Source organism: Eretmochelys imbricata, chromosome 15, assembly GCF_965152235.1.
Source record: "Eretmochelys imbricata isolate rEreImb1 chromosome 15, rEreImb1.hap1, whole genome shotgun sequence".
NCBI lineage: Eukaryota > Metazoa > Chordata > Testudines > Cheloniidae > Eretmochelys > Eretmochelys imbricata.
The window spans coordinates 28413287-28434440 of NC_135586.1; the positions used below are offsets into that span (position 1 = coordinate 28413287).

Genomic DNA, 21154 nt, shown 5'->3' on the forward strand with positions numbered 1-21154 from the left:
TTCCATAACCAGTTTTCAAATATATTGTATTATGGTCCCTTCTGTTCACTGAGGTGTATTGTCTTTTGGCATAACTTTACATGATGTGTCTAACTAGTAATGTGGTGGTATGTATATTTGTGTACTTGTAGGACCAGGTGTTGCAAGTAGCATGTGTGGAAACTTGCAGTGAAGTTAGTGGAAGTTCTGCATGTGGCATGCTTGTAGAATTGATTCCAATACTTTCACATTCCTATATCTACGCTTCTCTTTTTCATGTAATTATAATTAAAGTTCAATGAAATCGTCACTTAAATCCCACATATATTAAAAAGTCCTACATGACAATGTTTTGAAGTTACTGCTTCTCGTAGAAGTTCTATAGTGAGGTATGATTGTTGGAAACCTAATAGATGAACCAGTGTATTGCCTATCCTTCATAGCCAGATTGTTCCTTGGAGTTAAGGTGACCAGATGTCTCGTATTTATAGGGACAGTCCCGTTTTTTGGGACTTATATAGGCGCCTATTACTCCTTACCCCCTGTCCTGTTTTTTCACAGTTGTTATCTGGTCACCCTACTTGGAGTACATTTTCAAGCATCCAGTCCAGTCTGGTTATTAAAATCTCGGGCAATGCGGCTTGCACTGCTTCTCTTGGCAGACTATTCCAAAGATTAATACATTTCCCCATCAGGAAACTTTTCTTGACATTCAGGCAAAATTTTCCCATTATTAATTTCATCCTAGTTCTATCCCTGTGTCTCCTTGTATACCACATAAAATTCTTCTTGCAGTTTACACTTTCCAGGTACTTGTAGAATGTTTCTGTGTTCTCCACCTAGCTGCTTGGTCTAGGTGTACACATTTAGGACCAGATGTTTAAAGGTGTCTAAAGATAACTGCTTTGAAAATTGTACTAGGTGCCTGCCTGCATCTTTTGGCATCTAAATACCTTTAAAAATCTAGCCCTTGGTCCATATAATCTTCATAATTCAATCCTTCTGACCATAAGATTTTTTATTTTATTTTTTTGGCTGGGTCATCTTGTCCATCATCCTATTGCCATTTAATGGCTGATCACCAGTGTGGGATAAGTCTGTCTTTCATAATCCACAGTCCACATAATACACACTATGTGTTAACCATAGACTCCTCTTTTCTAAGCAAGTGTGATCATCTGTGATCCAGAAGAGGTTAAAGTTATCAGTTACTTGGGTGAAAGTGAGTAGCAGACAGTCAGGTTATGTTGCTGGGTTTAGTTGGTGGTCATAGAAACTTGCCAATCCAGCTAACAGGGTTTACTCTCTTCAATCTTTCAAGGTAACTATGTTGAATATCATGCACGTACCATGTGTATTTTTCAAAGGAGATGAGGAAAGCTGAGGTCCTGCGTGGGCTTTGAAGATCCCATGACTCTCTTAGGGAAGAGTAGGGGTTTTCCCCAATGTTTTTAGCCAAAATGCATGTCTCACTGTTGTGCTGATCGGTTACTGCCCAAAAGCAGCTGCATTTCAGTGGTATTGCATATTTATAGTTTGAAAAGCTTTGGGGTCTTTCAGGATCATGGACATTGGATAAATATAAGATTATCTGTCAGTGGATTAACTCAAGTCTGTTGTGACAACTCAGAGTAGTTGGATTTTTACTTACATTTTCCTGGTTTGAGCTATACCCAGAGTAGTTTATTTTCTTGGTGGCTCTGCTAAAGGTGCAATATTCTGAACGGGGTTCTCTTGGTTAGATAGGATATACACAGACAGATTTAAGGTTCCCGTGTAGGATTACTTCCTTTTCAAATTGCACTTGGGCACCTTTTACTTCTAGCTTCCATGGGTATATTAGTTAAACTGACTATGTTAGGGACTTGGCTGTTTTGGAAGCTCTAAAAGTGTCCAGAGTATTCTTTATGAAAAATTTGCCAGAGCAGGGAGTATGGAATATTATATTATTGGAATAATGATAAGTCTTTCTCAATTTGAGCTGCCTTTCATAAATTGCTGAACCAATCAAAAGAGCAAAGTGGCTGCATGCACTTGCACAGCTTTCTGTTACGGCAGCTTACTGTGAAATGTGGATTTATGTTGGGAATAATCAGAAATGCTATGTACATTTTTAGTTATAGTATTCTTATAAGTGTAACAGAGCAGATTTCTGCAAAGCAGCCAAGTGTCTGTATTGCTGTAACGTTTTGCTTTACTCAGGGAAAAACTCATTGGGTTTTTCAAGAGCAGTGGATTCTGCTGCTTTCTCTCAGATATGCTGTGCAAGTCTAATATCAAAGTGCAGATGTCCGAGGTGCATGATTTATAGCAGTTACAAAAATAAGGAAGCCTTTCAAATGTCTAGGAAGACTTTAATTTCAAGAGTTGAAGTGAAAATAAAAACCCAAGAAAGTAGTCTGGCAAAGCCACTGCAGTCAAATGGTTGCACGCTGTTTGCCCAGAATTTTGCATTTCTGTGACAGTACTGTATTTTGTTCTGTGTTCTGTCTTGGCCGTCTGGGTGGCAGTGGAGACAGTCTTGCTTTTAGTCTCTCAGCTTTTAAAACCTGTCTGGTTATATTGGGAACTCTCCTCAAACATCTGCTTGTGTATTGTTTCTCCATTGCCCCAGCTGTACCATGGGAATCAGACTTCTGGTTTGGTCCAAAAGGTAATATAAATAGTAGATATTTACAGGTATAATTAAGTTTCTGTTGTAACTTTCTCGAACACCTTTTGGTCGAAATTTTCCATGCTCAGTCTCTGCATGAAGGTGAACTCATCTAAAAAAACAAAACAAAAAACCCACAAACTTTTAAGTATTATCTCTGTTTCTGAAATTTTGGCAAAGGAGCTGATCTTATTAGTATGTGTGCATTTTCATGTGTCTTTAATATACACAACTGTATTGATTCAGCTTCCAAACTATATTTCCCTAAGTCATTTCCTTGTGAGAGAGCATCCTTTGGCCTGTACAGGGGAACCGTGATGGAGAAGGAAATAATGGATAGTGAGGGCTGATGCAAACCTCAGATTTTCTCTTCAGTTGATTGCATTGATAGTATAATAATCCCAGTCTCTCCTTAGGTCACAAAGCATGTGCCTGGAGGTCATTTCCAGTTACCTGAATCATAGGACTGGAAGAGATCTCGAGAGGTCATCTAGTCCAGCCCTCTGCACTCTTGGGAGGACTAAGTATTATCAAGAGCATCCCTGACAGGTGTTTGTGGACAGTAGAGTTGCTGGCCATCTTAATGCTGCATTACTTCTGTATTGCAGCAGAGGAATAAAACTTGTGTGATGATATGTAAAACGTGGACTTGTTAACTAAATCACTACGAATACGTCTGCTGAAATGTAATGCCATAGGTGGTGATGCTGAACTCTTTAGTTATAGATATAAGCCATATATGGTTCTCTGGCGAGGTCCACTGTTTGTCATTCAGGAGGCTGCTTGTGGGTGGTGAAAACCAATATGATGTTCCTCTGTGTTTTGTATTTTAAGAGTGTGATATTTTAGGACCATAGGAATTGACAGACCAGATCAGAAAGTTGCTCCATCTAGTCAGGTAGCCAATCTCTGGCAGTGGCCAGGACCAGATGCTTCAGAGGAAGGTGCAAGAAAGCTATATTTTGGACAATTGTGGAATAACTTGTCCACAAGGGAAGTTTTTTCCTGATCCCCCATCATCAGTCGGTGATCGATTTATGCCCTGAAGCATGAGGTTTTGTTTTATTTTTACTTTTTAAATAAAACTATCTTAATGTTACTTTGGATGTTTTCAGTATTCTTATGTATGTCTAATTTTTTCTTCAGTCCTAATAAGCTGTAGACCTCCATGGAATCCAGTGGCATCGAGTTCCACAAGTTGTGTGTGTGGTGGTGGTGAGGAGTGCGTGTATTTGTTCTTATGAGTTGTCTTTCAGTTTCATTGAATGTGATTTTGCTATTGTGTTATGAGAGGATAAATACAAGTGCCTGACTTCTGCTCTGTACCATTTGTTTTATATACTTTTTATCATGTCTCCTCTGAAATAAACAGTTTCCAATGGTGTGGGTATAGTACTTTCACTTATATGACCTCTCTTATCAGAGGATCTCAGCGATATGTAGAAGAAAACCTGCTTTTAACTGGTGACATGAAAAGTACAAGTTAGAATTACATTGAAATTTTTTTGAGATGATTTTTTTCAGAGCATAACAAAATTCCTTAAAATCCAATATTGCATCCAGTGATTTTAATGTTATCTGATATTTGTGTGGCAATGTGGCATCATCTAAAGAGAGATTCTGGTTTTAAATTATTTTCCTTCTTTATCTTGTGTAGATGGTTTCACCCGAATATTACTGGAGTGGAGGCAGAAAATTTACTGCTGACAAGAGGCGTTGATGGCAGCTTTCTGGCCCGGCCCAGTAAAAGTAACCCGGGAGATTTTACACTTTCTGTTCGGTAAGTTAAGTGTTTGAGAGGCTCTGTCCTTAATACCCACTTGTCCCAAACATACAGAAGTCTACAATTGCCATTGTTCTGTGGAGAGCAATCCTGCTTGGGTAGAGAGATGACCTTGTGTCATCTACAAGTTCTCCATTTCTGAATTCTGAGTCTGTTATGTTGATAGTTTTACATTTTCTTCTGCATAGGAACCCAAATGCCTTTGGTTTTCCAAGTTGTGCAGAGCTGGGAAGGCTGTGGATCCTGGCTCTGTAGTGAGCCAGAAAGGTAGAGGTGGTGTGGCAGCCAGTTCATAATTTCTCCATTCCCTACCCTTTTAAAGAAATCCGTTAGGGTTCCTGTCTAGAAAGTAGCAGAGGTGACAGTATTAGCAAGATCATGCATGTAAGATCTGTGCTCCTTTATACTGCATTCTGGCTTCTCTTCTCCCCTCATCACCCCGTTAGCTATGCTGATAGTACTTAAAAACTTGCCAGGTACCTTAGATAGATATTTGCAGTATGACTTAGTGCCAAAAATGTGCTTGGCACTGTACAACACAGCATGCAAATGTAGTCTTTTCCCCAAGGAGCCCACCCGCTAAAAACCCATATAAGAAAGGGCTCATGGAGAAAACCCAAAAGAGGGAATAACATAATTTTTCTTCCCTCCATAATGTCTCACTTCTTAGGGGTTGCAGAAGAAGTGAGGGGGATTTGAATTAGAATAGGATGGTGGCTTGTCAAATAGAGATCATTCCACACACACACACTCAAAATACTTCCCTATAACAAGAATAAGGAAGTACTGAGGTAATGTTTGTTAGGAGAAATGACCAAGTTTTTAAGGTAAACTCGTGCATTCCAGCTTCATCTAAAATGTGACTTCTGGAGCACATATCCCCACATTGTCTCAGAGGACAGGGCAGGGGAAACAGGCATGTCTGACACTTCATTGTTGCCTTAGATTTTAAGGTAGTCTTAGTGGAGCTGAGTCAAGGGAAGGAGACCTCATCAAAGATCTATGCGGGCAGGGGGGCTGAAGTTTCCTGACTGAGAATTCCATTTGCTAAGTCCTACCTAGGGTGGTCTCAGGATGGCCATTGATCTCTGCTCTTCATTGATATTAGTGGAGGTAGAGGCAAATTGCTTACATCAATGGCTATCCTTGGCTGATTATAGGGAGCAGACCTGTCTTTAAGGGAAATCCCCATGCTGGGGAACCGTGTTAGGATGTCTGGGTTGCTCCTTGAACGTGGCAGTTGGAGTCTGTCCAGCCTTTCCTAGAGCCTGACTGCTATACTGGGCAGAGCTGGACTCCACTCTGGAGAAAGTGGTAGCACAGAACCCCTAATGAGGCATCTTGTGGATGCTGAAGACTTCCCTCCGTCATGAGAATTGTAAGTAGAGGACAGGAGGTCTGTGCAGCTTCTATTGGACGACGTGGGTATATCTGCACTGCAAAAACAAAAAAAACCCATGGCAGCAAGTCTCAGAGCCCAGGTCAACTGACCCAGGCTTGCGGGGCTCATGCTACAGGGTTAAAAACAGCAGTCTAGACATTCAGGCTCGGAGACCCGGGGAGGGAGAGGGTCTCTGAGCCTGGGCTCCAGCCCAAGCCCGAACGTCGACACTGTTTTTAGCCCTCTAGCGTGAGCCCCGCAAGCCTGAGTCAGTTGACCCGGGCTCTGAGACTTGCTGCCGTGTGGGTCTTCTTTTACAGTGTAGATGTACCCTGTGGGGTAATGAAGACTGTTTTGGTTCAGTGGAGCCATTAAGGAATGAAAAAAAAAAATCTTATTTCTCTACTAACTGTTAAACAACCACTTCCTCTTCTTGTAACCCTTGATACTGTTTCATTGCCCTGCTATTAAAGGTATAGTTGCTTCACTCACAGTGTTCAGTAATTTAGATATGCTGCAATTCATTGGCTGGAAGGTGACTGACCTATAAAGCTGAACTACTGAAATTTCCAAGCTAGTAGAGTGGAATATTTTAAAGTGGTTGGTTTGAAATTGGCGAACTTGTCTAAGTTGCCTTTTTCTTTTTTTTGGTGTAATAAACATTTAGGCGAAATGGAGCTGTCACACACATCAAGATCCAGAACACAGGAGACTACTACGACCTGTATGGAGGAGAAAAATTTGCCACATTGGCTGAGTTAGTCCAGTATTACATGGAACACCATGGGCAGCTCAAAGAAAAGAATGGAGACGTAATAGAGTTAAAATATCCACTGAATTGTGCTGATCCTACATCTGAAAGGTTAGAGAGATAAATTGTGGTGAAAAATATGAAGGAGTCTATTCTCCTTTCCACGTATGCATGTGATTCGTATTAACATTAAGTATTTGCTTTTACTCAGTGTAAGTAAGGGTGGCAGTACCTTACCTTGCAAGTAGTCCAACTGTTTTCTTTGGCACTACTTGCAAAATAAGCTATTACTCAACTTGAGTAAGGGTGGAAGAATCTGGACTGAAGAGGATAGGCCCTATACCTTGCAGTAACTAAAACAAAAAAAAAAAAGTAAAATACACAACCTGCTTTCTGATCCTTCTTGGAAAATTTCATTGGTTGCAAAAGCTTCAGAGAATTATATGTGTTACTGCAGTGACTTCAGTACATATTTCAGAGCATAATTTTATCTTGGTAACAGTGTATTATATGTGGGTTTAAGAAAACAAAAGTCAAATGCAAATATACAGATTGCTGAAACTGACATTTTTAACAAGACCGCAATGATCAGTAGGATCTCAGACTTTGAATACTTACTAAGGAAGTATAGTGAAGGAACTCTTCAGAAATAAATGTATTTAGTTCTCTTCAGAAACTGGAATTAATTAGGCTGACCCATTAGTCAGCATTACCGCCAGTAGATGTCAGTTTATTCTCAGAAGTGAAAAAGCAGGGAAAAATAATGGAACCACGCCATCATAAGGGCTGATGAAATTGTATTTCATGGTGTGTAAGGAAAACTTTCTGTTAACATAAGAGCCCTGAAATCATGCAAGTGCATAAAATAAGCAATGGCAAAATACGTGAGAGAAATTGAGGTATCTAATTGCAGTAACTGAAATTTTATTAGAACCCACTTCAGTTCTTGCTGACTTTTCTCTTGGGATTTCTTTCTTGTGATCTGTATAGATTTTTATTAAGCAATGGTGGCGTTCTTCCAAGGTTGAAATGCATAAGAATTCAAGTATCTTAATCAGTTTTCTGTGTATGAAAGTTCTGTTTTGAGAGTTGTTTTCTGGATAATGTTTTATTACTTGTGAAGTATTTCTGTATGTACGCACACGCCCTCTCAATTCATATTTTTTCTAAGTTTATACTTTGCCAGGTTTTTTGTGTATCCTTAGCAACTCTTGTAGCCCTTGAAACCTCAGTTTAGTATGAACATTTTGGCTTGTTATAGCTGTTTAAAGCAGGTGGGCTAAGTCATGGGTACAGTGAAGAGAAGGGCAACTATATTTATTTATTTTATTTATTGTAAATTTAAGGTGGTTTCATGGACACCTTTCTGGAAAAGAAGCTGAAAAGTTATTAACAGAAAAAGGAAAACATGGAAGCTTCCTTGTGAGAGAGAGTCAAAGCCACCCAGGAGACTTTGTTCTTTCAGTCCGGACAGGAGATGATAAAGGCGAGAGTAATGATGGGAAATCGAAAGTGACCCATGTCATGATTCGGTGCCAGGTACAGTAAAGCTGGAACTTCTTGACTGTAAAGGCTTCTTTCCTGGTTTGCATGCTTATTCTGTCAGGAGAGGCATTACAGACTTCTCAATACTATTCAGTCCACTGATTTTGGTCAGATGGTGCTGTATGTACAGCATATTGTTTGTTTGCTTAAATTGACTTCTTTGCTAATTTCAAGAATTCTAGTAGCATTTTGGTTTTTTGACTGAATCGTGCCGTAGCATATCTATATTGCTGAGGAGCTTCTAAGAGGTTTCCCTTTGATTGCATCAAGAGTCTGTCTCAAAGCCTCTGCTGATGTAGCCTTTCGCATTCATGAATCTCTCTTCAGTTTGTTGCAGTCTTGTCTTACTACTTCTCTTTTCATATAATAGATCTGAGAATCCATTCAGGTGGGGTTTTTTTGTAGCTATACTATGGAGGATGGTTATTTTGTCTTTTTCATAATGTCTTTCCATAATAACAACCAAAATACAGCAAATATTTAATCCAAGGAAACCTTGTCCTACAGTTTAAATTTCAGGTAGGGTAGTTTGCCTTTACTAAAGAATGTGTTTAAACTATTTGATGCCAGGATTAATTCTTGATGGTTATTTTTATTCTCAAAACATTTTAATATGTGCCCGAATATTGGTGTTAAAGGGTCAAATCTGTTGAAAGTACTTTAATCCATTTTAGAAAATACAGTTCTTGTAATACCTTTATTTGTCTTTAAAAAAGCAAAAACAACCCTCCCCACATGCCTAGTATAGAGAAATCAGGAATTTGGGGCAGAAATGGTGCAACTAAGTGAGAGTGCCTGCTAGAGGTTTTTGTGTTTTTGGCTGCATTCAGTAAATACTGTCCAAATTTCAAGGTACACCTCTACCCTGATACAATGCGACCTCATATAACACGAATTTGGATATAACGCGGTAAAGCAGCGCTCTGGGCGGCGGGGCTGTGCACTCCGGCAGACCAGCATGTCTGATCTGACACGCCGCTCTGAGCGTCATGTTAAGGGTGCTGGGCCGGCGCTGAGGGGTTGGATAATGGGCAGAGGGTCTCGGCAGGCGGTCAGGGGATAGGGGACGGGGTGGTTGGATGGTTCAGAGGTTCTAGGGGCGGAGCCGTCAGGGGACGGGGACCGGGGGCATTGGATAGGGTGTGGGAGTCCCGGGGGGCCCGTTAGGGGGCAGGGGTGTGGATAGGGGTCGGGGTAGTCAGGGGACAGGGAGTGGTGGGGGTTGGATGGGTCGGGGGTTCTAAGCGGTCAGTCGGGGTGGGAAGTGACTATTAATAATAGAAATGCTAGAGGCCAAAGCAAGTTCAATATAACGCGGTTTCACCTGTAACGCGGTAAGATTTTTTGGCTCCTAAGGTCCGCGTTATATTGGGGTAGAGGTGTAATTTCCTGCCTTTATTTATAGAATTGTAGGACTGGAAGGGACCTTGAGAGGTCTTCTAGTCCAGTCTCCTGCACTCAGGGTAGCACTAAGTATTATCTAAACCATCCCTGCAGGGGTTTGTCAAGCCTGCTCTTGAAAATCTCCAGTGACAGAGATTCCACACCTTCCTAAGCAATTTATTCCAGTGGTGAACCACCCTGACAGTTAGGAAGCTTTTCCTAAAATCCAACCTAAACAGCCCTTGCTGCAGTTTAAGCCTGTTGCTTCTTGTCCTATCCTCAGAGGTTAAGGAGAACAATTTTTGTCCCTCCTCCTTGTGACAAACTTTTATGTACTTGAAAATTATCATGTCCCATCTGAATCTTCTCTTCTCCAGACTAAACAAACCCAATTTTTTTTCAACCTTCCCTCATAGGTCATGTTTTCTAGCCCTTTAATCATTTTTGTTGCTCTTCTCTGGACTTTCTCCAATTTGTCCAGGCCTTTTCTGAAATGTGGCATCCAGAACTGGACACAGTATTTCCAGTTGAGGCCTAATCAGCGTGGAGTAGAGCAGAAGAATTACTTCTCGTGTCTTGCTTTCAATACCTCTGCTAGTACATCCCAGAATGATGTTTGCTTTTTTTTTTTTTTTTTTTTTTTTTTTTTTTTTTGCAACAGTGTGACACTGTTGACTCATATTTAACTTGTGATCCACTATGACTCCCCAGATCCCTTTCTGCAGTACTCCTTCCTAGGTGGTCATTTCCCATTTTATATGTGTGGAATTGATTGTTCCTTCCTAAGTGGAGTAGTTTGCATTTGTCCTTATTGAATTTCATCCTATTTACTTCAGACTGTTTCCCCAGCTTGACCAGATAATTTTGAATTTTAATCCTATCCTCCAAAGCACTTGCAACCCCTCCCAGCTCGGTATCATCTGCAAACTTTATAAATGCATTCTCCATGCAATTATCTAAATCATTGAGGAAGATATTGAATAGAACCAGACCCAGAACTAATCCCTACAGGACCCCATTTGTTATGTCCTTCCAGCATGACTGTGAACCACTGATAGCTACTCTCTGGGAACGATTTTCTAAACAGTTATGCACCCACCTTATAGTAGCTCCATCTAGGTCAGTGGTTCTCAACCAGGGGTCCAGGGCCCACCGGGTGGCTACGAGAGGTTTCAGGGGTCTGCCAAAATAATCCAGAGAGCAGGGCCAGCGTTAAACTTGCTGGGCCCAGGGCAAAAAGCCCAAGCCCCGCTGAGGTCTGCAAGCCGAAGCCAGAGCAACTTACCTTCACGGTGTCTTCTGTTGTGTGGGGCTCTGGGCAATTGCCTTGATTGCTACCCCCTAACGCCAACCCTGGCTTTTAATCTACTGGATATGCAGAAAAACAGTTGTGGCCCAGGTGGGCTGTAGCATTTTTTAGCAAGTTGGGGGGTGGCCTCATTAAGGAAAAGGTTGAGAACCCCGGATCTAGGTTGTATTTCCCTAGTTTGTTTATGAGAACATCGTGCAAGACAGTATCAAAAGCCTTACTAAAGTCAAGATATACCACGTCTCCTGGTTTCTCCCTCTCCACAAGGCTTATTACCCTGCCAAAGAAATCTATTAAGTTGGTTTGATCTGATTTTTTCTTGACAAATCCATGAGGACTGTCACTTATCGCCCTATTATCTTCTAGGTGGCTGCAGATCTTTATGAACATTTATCTTTATGTATATTAGCCGTTTTAACATGTTTAATTATTTGAGTTTATGAAAGTTTGGGAACTAAAGTTACTGTTAGAGTTCTCCAGGCCCTCAGTTGATCTGTGGCTACCTCATAGATGCTAATGGTAGATGAGATAGTAACTATATTGCTGCCTTGCTTTTTAAACAAGGACTACAGTACCAATACCTGCGTTCCAGGACCCAGTGTAGATTCTGTGGTGCTTTTGTTTTGATTTATTCACAAATTCACATCTGATTCTCTGATTGTATCCCTCAAGTATTCTATTTGGGGTGAGTATCAGATAGGGGCACTGTTATCCTAAAAAAAAAAAAAAAAAAAAAAAAAAAAAAGCAGGTAACATTAAAATGTTCTAATTAGAAATGTATTACAACTTTTCAGTGGAATATGACTGTACCAAGTAAGCTTTTATCATTTCAGTAGGGAATGGCAGGGGATAGTTAAATAGGTTTTTAAGTACTCATTTAAGGGATCTTGTGATTGGTTGAACAGTCGAAAGAGGTAATTAATGCAGACTTTATATTGTTTGTTGTGTACATTGCTATGAATGAGCACATTTTGAATATCTTTCTTAAGGAGCTGAAATATGATGTTGGCGGAGGGGAAAAATTTGACTCTCTAACAGATCTAGTGGAACATTATAAGAAGAACCCCATGGTAGAAACTTTGGGCACAGTACTACAGCTCAAGCAGGTGAGCTTAGTAAATGCTAGAACTTCGATCATAAACATTTAATTAACTCAGGAGATAGGGGTGGGAAGGGTGGTGGTGGGGGGAGATCAACCTTTTTCTTACATTCTGTAAGGTGTTGGAAGACATTCATTCAGTGTTAAAACCAAAAGTGAATTTACCGTCCTCTCTTACAACAGGTTTCAGAGTAACAGCCGTGTTAGTCTGTATTCGCAAAAAGAAAAGGAGTACTTGTGGCACCTTAGAGACTAACCAATTTATTTGAGCATAAGCTTTAGTGAGCTCACAAAAGCTTATGCTCAAATAAATTGGTTAGTCTCTAAGGTGCCACAAGTACTCCTTTTCTCTTACAACAGCATCTTAATCTTTCAGGGTGGTCCAATGATTGGATTTAAGCTGCTATAGTTTTTTTTTAGCCATCTATAAAGGACCTAATTCTCCATTTCTGCTGCATCTAGAACTCCCCTTGGCTTCATTGGAGTTCTGGGTCTACAAGGATTTTAAAATCCAAAAAGCTTAATGCACTGAAACTGGAACCATGAAACTGTGTGACTACCACCACATGAATCTGATTTAAAAAAGAAAAGGGCTTCAAAATCTTGAGTGAAGTCTGGGTCCTAAAACCCTGAGTGGTACCTACATACAATATGTTTAATACAGGAGATCTGTGTAAACTAGCTTTCTCCTGTTCTTATTGCTGTGCTGTGGTTTAATATAAAATATCTTTCTTGATTAGCCCCTGAATACAACCCGTATTAATGCTGCAGAGATTGAAAGCCGGGTGCGAGAACTAAGCAAGCTAGCAGAGACCACAGATAAAGTCAAGCAAGGCTTCTGGGAAGAATTTGAGGTAATTTAAATGTTTCAAATGTAAAGCAGGTGAGTCTCAGTGATAGAACTATAATTTTACCACAATTTCCCAGCTGCTTAGGGCCCTCCGCCCCTCAAATCTTTATTCTTGCTCCCCACCCCGTGCCAGATATTGCACCTTCTCCAGTTTGCCACTTCCACTCATGTGTCGGCCAAAGATGAGTGCTTGAAAGGTGCGCCTTTTCTTTTAATCCCGAGCATTGTCTCCCACCCCTGTTTGAGCTGATCTTGTGCTGGGCTAAGGAAGACATTGCTTAACAGGAATGGCTGGGATTTTGGCACCAAGTCCTGTTGTCTTTCAGTGGGAATTCTTGTAGGCTCTCCTGAAAGTCCCAGAGGAGAATAATTTTGCATTTCTCTAATTCTTCTTATGAGAGGATTTCAAATTATTTTACAAAAAAATTAAGCCTCGTGACATCCCAGTGTAGTAGATAATTTTTTCTGATGAGTAGAAAAAGGCAGAAGTACTATAGTTGGTCAGTGGCAGAACCCAGGAGTCCTGATTACCAGTTCCCCACTCTAACTACTAGATGACACTCCCTTCCTTACAAGTGAAGTACAAACAAGTCTGGTATTCGATGGCTGGTTAGCAACTGTGCTAGACGTAATAGTCAAGATAGTGACTTTTTTGTTTATGCTTTTATAGGATTTGACTGTGATTTGCAGAGGAGCCTGTGGGAGATAGGTGCCCAACTCTTATTGAAATTTGGTAGGATTTGGACATCTGAGGCCTGGTCTATACGAGAAAATGAGGTCAGTTTAACTATGTTGGTTGGGGTGTGAAAAATCCACAACCCTGAGCAGCATAGATAAGCCAACCTAAGTTCCATGTAGATAGTGCTAGGTTGACAGAAGAATTTTCCCATTGATCTAGCTAGTGCCTCTCGGGGAGGTGAATTACCTATGCCGACAGGAGAACCCCTCCCATTGGAATAGGTGCTATCTACACTGCGCCACTGTAGCTTTTGTAGACAAGCTCTAACTCTACACAAAAATTTAATTTGCAAGAAGCTGGGAAGTGAATCTACCCTACACTAGCTTGCCATGGTCTAGTTGTCTGTGTGGATTCTACTGGCCTGTATTAATAGTTGCACTTCGATCTACTCCCATTTTCAAAGAGGACTAGATCATATTTTTGATGCATGTCAGCAGGGATAGCTAGTCTGCGGCTGGCTAGTGTAGGGTCGTATCACGTCCCATCTTGCCGTAAGATAAGTGTTCACGTAGACAAGCCTTTTGGTTCTTTTTTTGAAAATTCCTGCTTTTCTCTTCTGCAAAAACTGCATTTTGCATGGAGAAAATTTAATGCAGTTGTTCCCCAAGAAAACTCTCTGCTTAAATTGCCAGTTAATTTGAAAAGATTTTTTTAAAAACCATACTTGATGGCAATAGAAAGTTTCCAGTGGTTTAGATTGAAGACTGATTGTTTTTACAATTACGTGGTGTTAGCCAATACATATATGTTACATGGTGTTAGCCAATACAATATTAATAGGTATATCATATTAATATTGTATTACATCCAACTTGTGGACAGTTAACTGACTTGTATTATGTCTTTCCCACAATTCTGTCCACTTCGCTCACTTACGTCAAGAGATGTATTTCTGTCAACACTCTGCAAAACAAAATGTAGCTTTTGGCATTAGCAAATATAAAGCCTGTCAAAGGCAAGATATATTTGTTCTATGTCCTAGTGCAGCTACTTTCACAGGCAACTGGTTTAAAATATGGGACATAGGAAAAGATATAGAACAACAAATTAAAGAACTGGTACAAACTGGGTTAGATCTTAGGTGACCTACAAAGTGCTTTCTAATTTGTAAGCACTTGTGTTATAAATATAAGAGGGTTTAGGGGTGTATTTTGAAGCACACTTACTGTGTAAGGTGACCTGAACAGCACTGTGAGAAACTACTTCCGAGAAAGATTGATATTGTGTTAACTTTTTCCTTTCTATACTGTTCTGCTATTGACTTCAAGTATAAATTGGCTATATTTGTGTAGTCAGGCAATCGACTATGCATTTTGAGCAACAATGGTCTTATGAAAATAGAATCCAGGATAATTTTTCACATAACTCCGCTTGCTAGAAATTTCAGAAAAAATCCACAAATGTGACCGTGAAGTTTTTGCTTAAGCAATTATGTGCAGTAGAACAAAATGTCATACCTGAGTTTATGCTCAGTAAATACTAGTAAAAATTTCCAACATAGCATGTTGCTTTTTCAGTGTTCCTTTTAGTGGTAATAAGAAATTAATGTGTGAATACTGATATGGCTGCAAATGGGGAAAATAATCCATTTAAAAGCTGTCCCATTCAGTTTTTTATATTATACCTTTTTAAACTGAGGGGAAAGAAATAAACAATTTAGAAAACAAAACTCCCCAAGTATTAGTGTGCTGACCATGGCAGGATGGTGACGGACAACTGGTCAAACACACTCACTGCAATACAAATCTTCCTGTCCAGCTATTTATATAAAACACTCTCTCTTGCCCTTGAATTCATTGCTTCTTTGACACTCACATTTTGGGAATGCTAAAATAAAACTACTGCAAAGAGGGACCCTTTGAGCCATTTTCCAGGTTAATTTTAAATAGTGTTGGGATGACAGCTGTATAATCTGTATGCTTTACTTAGGAATTTATTATTATTTTGTTTGGGTGCAACCCCTCCCATCTGGAGCTAGCATTACCGTCATCTTACCAGAAAGGGAGTAAGGGGGACACCTCCTCCTCTCCATGCGATATTGTATGTACCTTCTACATTTTTAATAGCATCTGGTGCTGGTTTCTTCCTTTAAAAAAAAAACAAACAAAACCTATTGATTTGAGAGTGCTTCTATGTACGTAAATTACCAGTTTCAACAGTATTCCCTATTTTCCCCCTCAAACGGAAGAAACGTTAAATATAACCACGGTATACCGTATTCCAAACCACAGTGAGATACTCCTGGCTCCGAAACTTTCTCTACTAACTGGAGTGATTCAGGAAAAGAATGAAGATGATAGCCATTTCTAAAGGCCCTGGTGTAAATATAGTGAAGTGGTTCCCATAAGACAGGTTTATAGTGAAGAATTTCTTTAACTGATTATGGAATATATATTATACCACCAGCAGATGGAGACAGGAAATCAAGGAATCCTGTGATGTCAACTTCTTTTATAAAAAGGCCGGTTCCGGCTGCATAATACTGTTTGAGAAACTTCTTGGACACTGTAGGGGTTTGAGAGTGGGTGGGGAGCGTAACTATTGTCAGATGAGGATGTATTTGCAAATGCATTCATTAGCTGAATAGAGTCCTTATGATTATTATTCAGCCAGCTGGGCATCATGGGAGACTTAAATGAAAAGCACAAAGGAGCATCACTAGCTGAGGTAGGAAATTGTTCTCTACCAACATGAGAGTGAAATAAACAGTCTCTTGGTCTTGATCAGACAAAGGTGAGAGGAAGAAGGAAACAGAGTTTCTGGTCACCATTCTTTCAGAGTTGAGTGTCTCCTCTTCCCACGAATTTTCTGCCCTCTGAGGTCAGAAAAGGGACTGTCAATAGAATTATCTCAGCTGATCACTGTAATGAGGGAAGGTGGAGAGAGAGGATTGCAGCCTTGGATAACAAGGGCCCAGGAGATATAGGGGTCTGTGTATCAAACTAGCATTCATTGGCTTCCATACAGAACAGGCAAATATGCTCCACAAAGCAGGCAAGCAGCCACATTCTGCTCTAGCTAAATTTTCCACGTGGATGTGAACAAGAGCATGTCTGCAGAAACCGTGGTCAGTGGTATACTTTAATAGCTGCCATATCGTGGCATTTAAACTGTGTTGCATGTGACAGCTACATGACTTGGTTTGAACCCACAATAAATTGGCTTTTCAATCTGGCTGAAGAACAAAAACGAGTGTTGCAGTTCTCATCCTTTCCCGGGGACTCTGAGTTTACCGTTCCAGTACTCAGACTTCACTAGCAAAGGTCCCAAAGCGATTCTTGATTTCCCTCCTCCTCTCCCTGTTGTAGGTGGTGCTGGCTGATTAAATGATTTTGGTGGTGGTATTATGTGGATTAATGTCTAGCTGCCCAGGAATGGAAGAGACTGGTTTCCATCCTGTGTGTCAGTACTGGTGCAGGAGGGGTGTAATGTAATGTATCCAGAGGGCTAAGCATTCCCATACAGTGTCCTTCTGAATGTGTTGTATATCATCTATGTAACCATAGAGCTAGCACTGTCAGTGTACCTCTTGCTTCCCCGCCTGGCCTGGCCTGAGATGATTTGTGGCCTGGTGGAGTACTGGGAGAGAAACTCGTAATGTAGCTGATTCATTGTGGCTGGCCCTTGGAGAAATGGGGCAGATAAATGCGCTGACTTTCCTGAATACATACATTCACCAGGCCAAAAACTTATGGAAAGGGAAAAAGTTATAAAACCAGAAAATCTTTATTGTGAGCTATTTTATCCCTCCTTCCTTTCACCTTCACTGCCTTTTGGAAATTGCTGTGTTAATCCTAAATGTCTCTTTACAGTGTCATATGGTGGTCTCTGAAATGAAACCATCTCATAAAATGTTCATGTTGCTGTTTAATTCAGCTCTGACAGCCATTAGTTGTCGATCTCTGTGGAAGACTCTAGGATGTCCATGAAACTCTGCTTGTGCCATTTATGGTCTTACTACCCAGATGGTGCTTATAAATTACTTTCTCTTTAAGTATATTTAAGGATGTAATCCCTGTTTTCCTGTCAACTACTGGATAGAGATGTTGGCAGCATTCTTTATTCTTTTGCTTCTGAAAAAAGGCTTTTTGGTGAATTTAGTGCTTGGATGGTACAGTGAATTGAGAACCTTCATTTATAATTGCAACCAGATTTATTATCATACTACGTACAACTTTAATGGGCTAGCTACAAGTCACTGCTGCTTATGGGTCTCTCCTCAGGGATGCACAGAGCAATAATAATGAATTGTATGAAGCAAGGACATGTTTGTAGTCTTTCCTGTTTGAATCCCATGCTGAAAGAACCCGGGGGCAAACTTTGCTTGCAGATAATAAAATGGACACAATTCAATGTGCAGTGACAGTAGCGTCAAAGTGCTAATTAGACACAAGGTGTTCAGCGTAATCGGCTTATCCAAGCCCCTGAAGAATCTTGCATTATGCCAGGCACATGTTATCAGCTGAAGTGAACCTTCTGTAGAACTTTGCACCATAAATTATTACTGCTACTACTCCTTTGTACTAATAGAGCATCTTCTGTTCTTGGCACGTTGCAAACATTAAGAATCACAACTTCACTACAGGGATCCCATCTGGATTCTAAAGATGGGGAAACTGAAGGGCAGAGAGGCTCAGTGTCTTGTCCAAGATAACATAGGAGTTTTGTGCTGGAGTGGGGAATTGAATCCAGGTTTCCCAACGCCACAGGACCATCCTTCTGCTCACTTTTGCTATGTCACCATTTTTTCCATCTGTGAAGAGGGGATGATAATACTTGCCTCCCTTCAGAGGGATACCTCAAGGCTTCCTTAAGGTTAAGCATATATAGCACTTTTCATGCAAAAGTGTAAGTCCTGTTACTGCTCTGGGGGCTAATTTTGCTCTCTGGTCCTATTGTAGCACATGTCTGCCTTGATTATTTTTATTCTAGTATGGCATGCATTGAGATGAGAGAATAGTTTGTAACAAGTCTGTAATATTTATTTTAAGGATGTTTCTTCTTGTTATCGCCTTCTAGTTTTCATCTAGAGTTGCTTATAGAGGGTCTTTGTTAGTTTTTCTCTTAACACTCCCCCCTGCAATCTTCCCTCGTTATTTAGGATTTGCCTGGCTGTTGCTTACAAGAATCCACTCCTCTTCTTGAAAGCTTGTGTTGTGGCAATGCAATATAATCTCTGGCAGCTTGTCTCTGGCACTTCCCAGCAATATTGCTACATATTGGTAGTGCCGGAAGTGGAGGAAGAAAGCCAAATAAGGCCCGAAGGAATCCAGTTCAGGTAGAGAAGTCCAGATCACAAAGTGCCACACTATCTTTATAGAGCTCAAATGGTTACCAAAGTTAATTGTTGTTTGCAGTGTTGTAGCCGTGTTGGTCTCAGGATATTGGAGGGATAAGGTGGGTGAGGTAATATCTCAAGAAGAGTTCTGTGTAGCTCGAAAGCTTGTCTTTTCACCAATGGAAGTTGATCCAATAAAAAATAATACATTGCCCACTTTGTCTCTCTAATAGTTAATTATTAGCAGCATTAAAAGTAGTACCAGACTGCTAAGCAGACTTTCTCTCCTCCCTTTAACTCAGCAGCTGGGAGAAATATAAGCAAGTGTCTTTATGTTTAGTTTTAAATCTTAGAAGGAGGGTTCAGACCAACCCCCAATGATCTGTGGCTCTGTTCTTCAGACCTACTTGGCAGAAACTCTGCTTGGCTTCTTTTCTTCTCTTCTCTCCCCCTCTCCCCCACCCCACGCTATCTCCTTGAGGGCCTCCATTCCTTAATCCACCCTATGTTTAATTTCCTTCTTAATGTAGGCAGCTACTCTAGCAAAAATCTAGTATCGTCTGGGCAAAATGGTCAGTTCTTTTTTCATGTCGTTGCAGGGGCGGAGGAAGCATCTCTCTTTTGTTTGCTTTAATTGTATTGGCACTTTCCCTTCAAAGCAGTCTGAACATTGATTGGTACTCCCAACTCTGTCTGAGGTGGTAGGGATTGCCCCTTACTTCTCAAGACTTTCTCTGTGTCCTGCAGTGAGTCCATATCAGAAACTGGGTTAGAACTTGGTGCTCCTTGGGTCCCATTTCTCTGCTCAGTCCCCTAGACTACATTTCCTACCCCTTTGTGAGTCACTGCCTAGGAAACAATAACTAGCTGTTTGTTAGCTGTGGACTTTAAATTGAGATTCCTGGATTTTCTTCTGGGCTTTGCCAGTGTCTGTGATTTTGGGCAAGTCCCTTTAAATCATTCTCTGCCTATTCTTTCCATCTGCAAAATGGGCATGACTATGTCACTGGTGTGTTATGAAGCTTAGTTACCATTTGTAAAAGCATTTGCGATTCTCTGGTTAAACTGCTTGGAAAATGCCAGCCCAGCTTCTTGCTTCATATGATGACACAAGTTCTTTGAGTATGCTTTGGGAGGTCCCTTAACTTAATTGTTTAAATGCTGAATGGCCACATATGGGCAGACTCCTTCATTTCTGAATTCTTTGTAACATGTTACCACTAAATAGTGGATTTTAGGAATTAGACTTGAGGTGATCATGTTTTAATGCTTACCTTAAGTTAGAAATCTAGCCAGAAGATTTAACACTTGGAGGATCTGGCCCACGGTTCAGTCTGTTCACTTTCAGGCGTTCGCTTTCATTTTGCAGTTGGCTTGTTGTTTCCTTCAGACTGCCAAACTTCTGCATTTAAAAAAAACCAACAAATTCTATGCCAGGTTTATGTAACCAAATATTGTTTCTGTATATAAAGTTCCATAGGAAGTTGAATTTAAAAAAGACCAACCTGTACATGGAGATACCTGCCTCAAAGCAAGAGAATGGAAACTTACTGCTGCAATGGTTACTTGACTTACAAAAGTTTGGATTCCATACATAAGCTTTTGCCTTCAAAGCCATCACATATTATTTCTAGTAACGCTGCTGTTTTGAATTTCCTAATTCAGTGTGTTTAACCCTTTGAACCAAGCTTATTAAACCAACTTGAATGCTGACTCATGAGATTTCATTTTTCTAATGATGTCTAATGTGATAGTCAAATGTTAGATTTTTCTCTACAGCCACTGTTGTGTGTGCTCTGTCTCATCATTCCCAGTGTGGTGCAAGTTTTAGTGAAACCAGCTGTTTGTGCCCTTTTCATCTAGACTTTACAACAGCAAGAATGCAAACTTCTATATAGTCGTAAAGAGGGTCAACGGCAAGAAAGCAAAAACAAAAATAGATACAAAAACATTTTACCTTGTAAGTAGTATTCACTTTTTTCTTGTTTCACTGTTAACATTGGGCTGGTACGCTCACGGATCCTTTCATGGGGAAGCTAATAATTATTGGCCAATAGTACAGTGCTCTTCTATTAAAACACCAACAAGCTAAACTATTGCTCAGTGATCAGCACTAGTGCTCAGTAAGTTTGAGGATTAATTTGTGCTGTAGTGGTGCAGGACAGAATAATTATATATACTTTTTATATATCTCATATTCAGATTAATTGCAAATATGAAGCACTGACTAAATAAGAGAACACAAACAACTTGATGTTTGATTTTAATTTCTTCGGAAATTTGAAATTGTCCTAGGGAGCAGGGAGAGAGGAAAGGTTGAGTCATCTGGCCATTTTCTTAGCTATTAGAAATGGTAAGTAGTCAAGTACGTGCAAAAGTTGGCCTTTATGTAGTTTGTTTGTTT

The 21154-nt window shown here is 40.3% G+C and overlaps 1 protein-coding gene across 1 annotated transcript in view; it reads left to right on the forward strand.

The window, feature by feature from the left end:
- Positions 1–21154, forward strand: part of PTPN11 (protein tyrosine phosphatase non-receptor type 11) — a 41682-nt gene that overhangs the window by 2424 nt on the left and 18104 nt on the right. Inside the window, exons 2-7 of the mRNA XM_077834648.1 lie at positions 4290–4412; positions 6464–6658; positions 7894–8086; positions 11774–11890; positions 12624–12737; positions 20614–20710. Coding sequence (XP_077690774.1) covers positions 4290–4412; positions 6464–6658; positions 7894–8086; positions 11774–11890; positions 12624–12737; positions 20614–20710 — 839 coding nt within the window. The remainder of the gene's footprint in view (positions 1–4289; positions 4413–6463; positions 6659–7893; positions 8087–11773; positions 11891–12623; positions 12738–20613; positions 20711–21154) is intronic.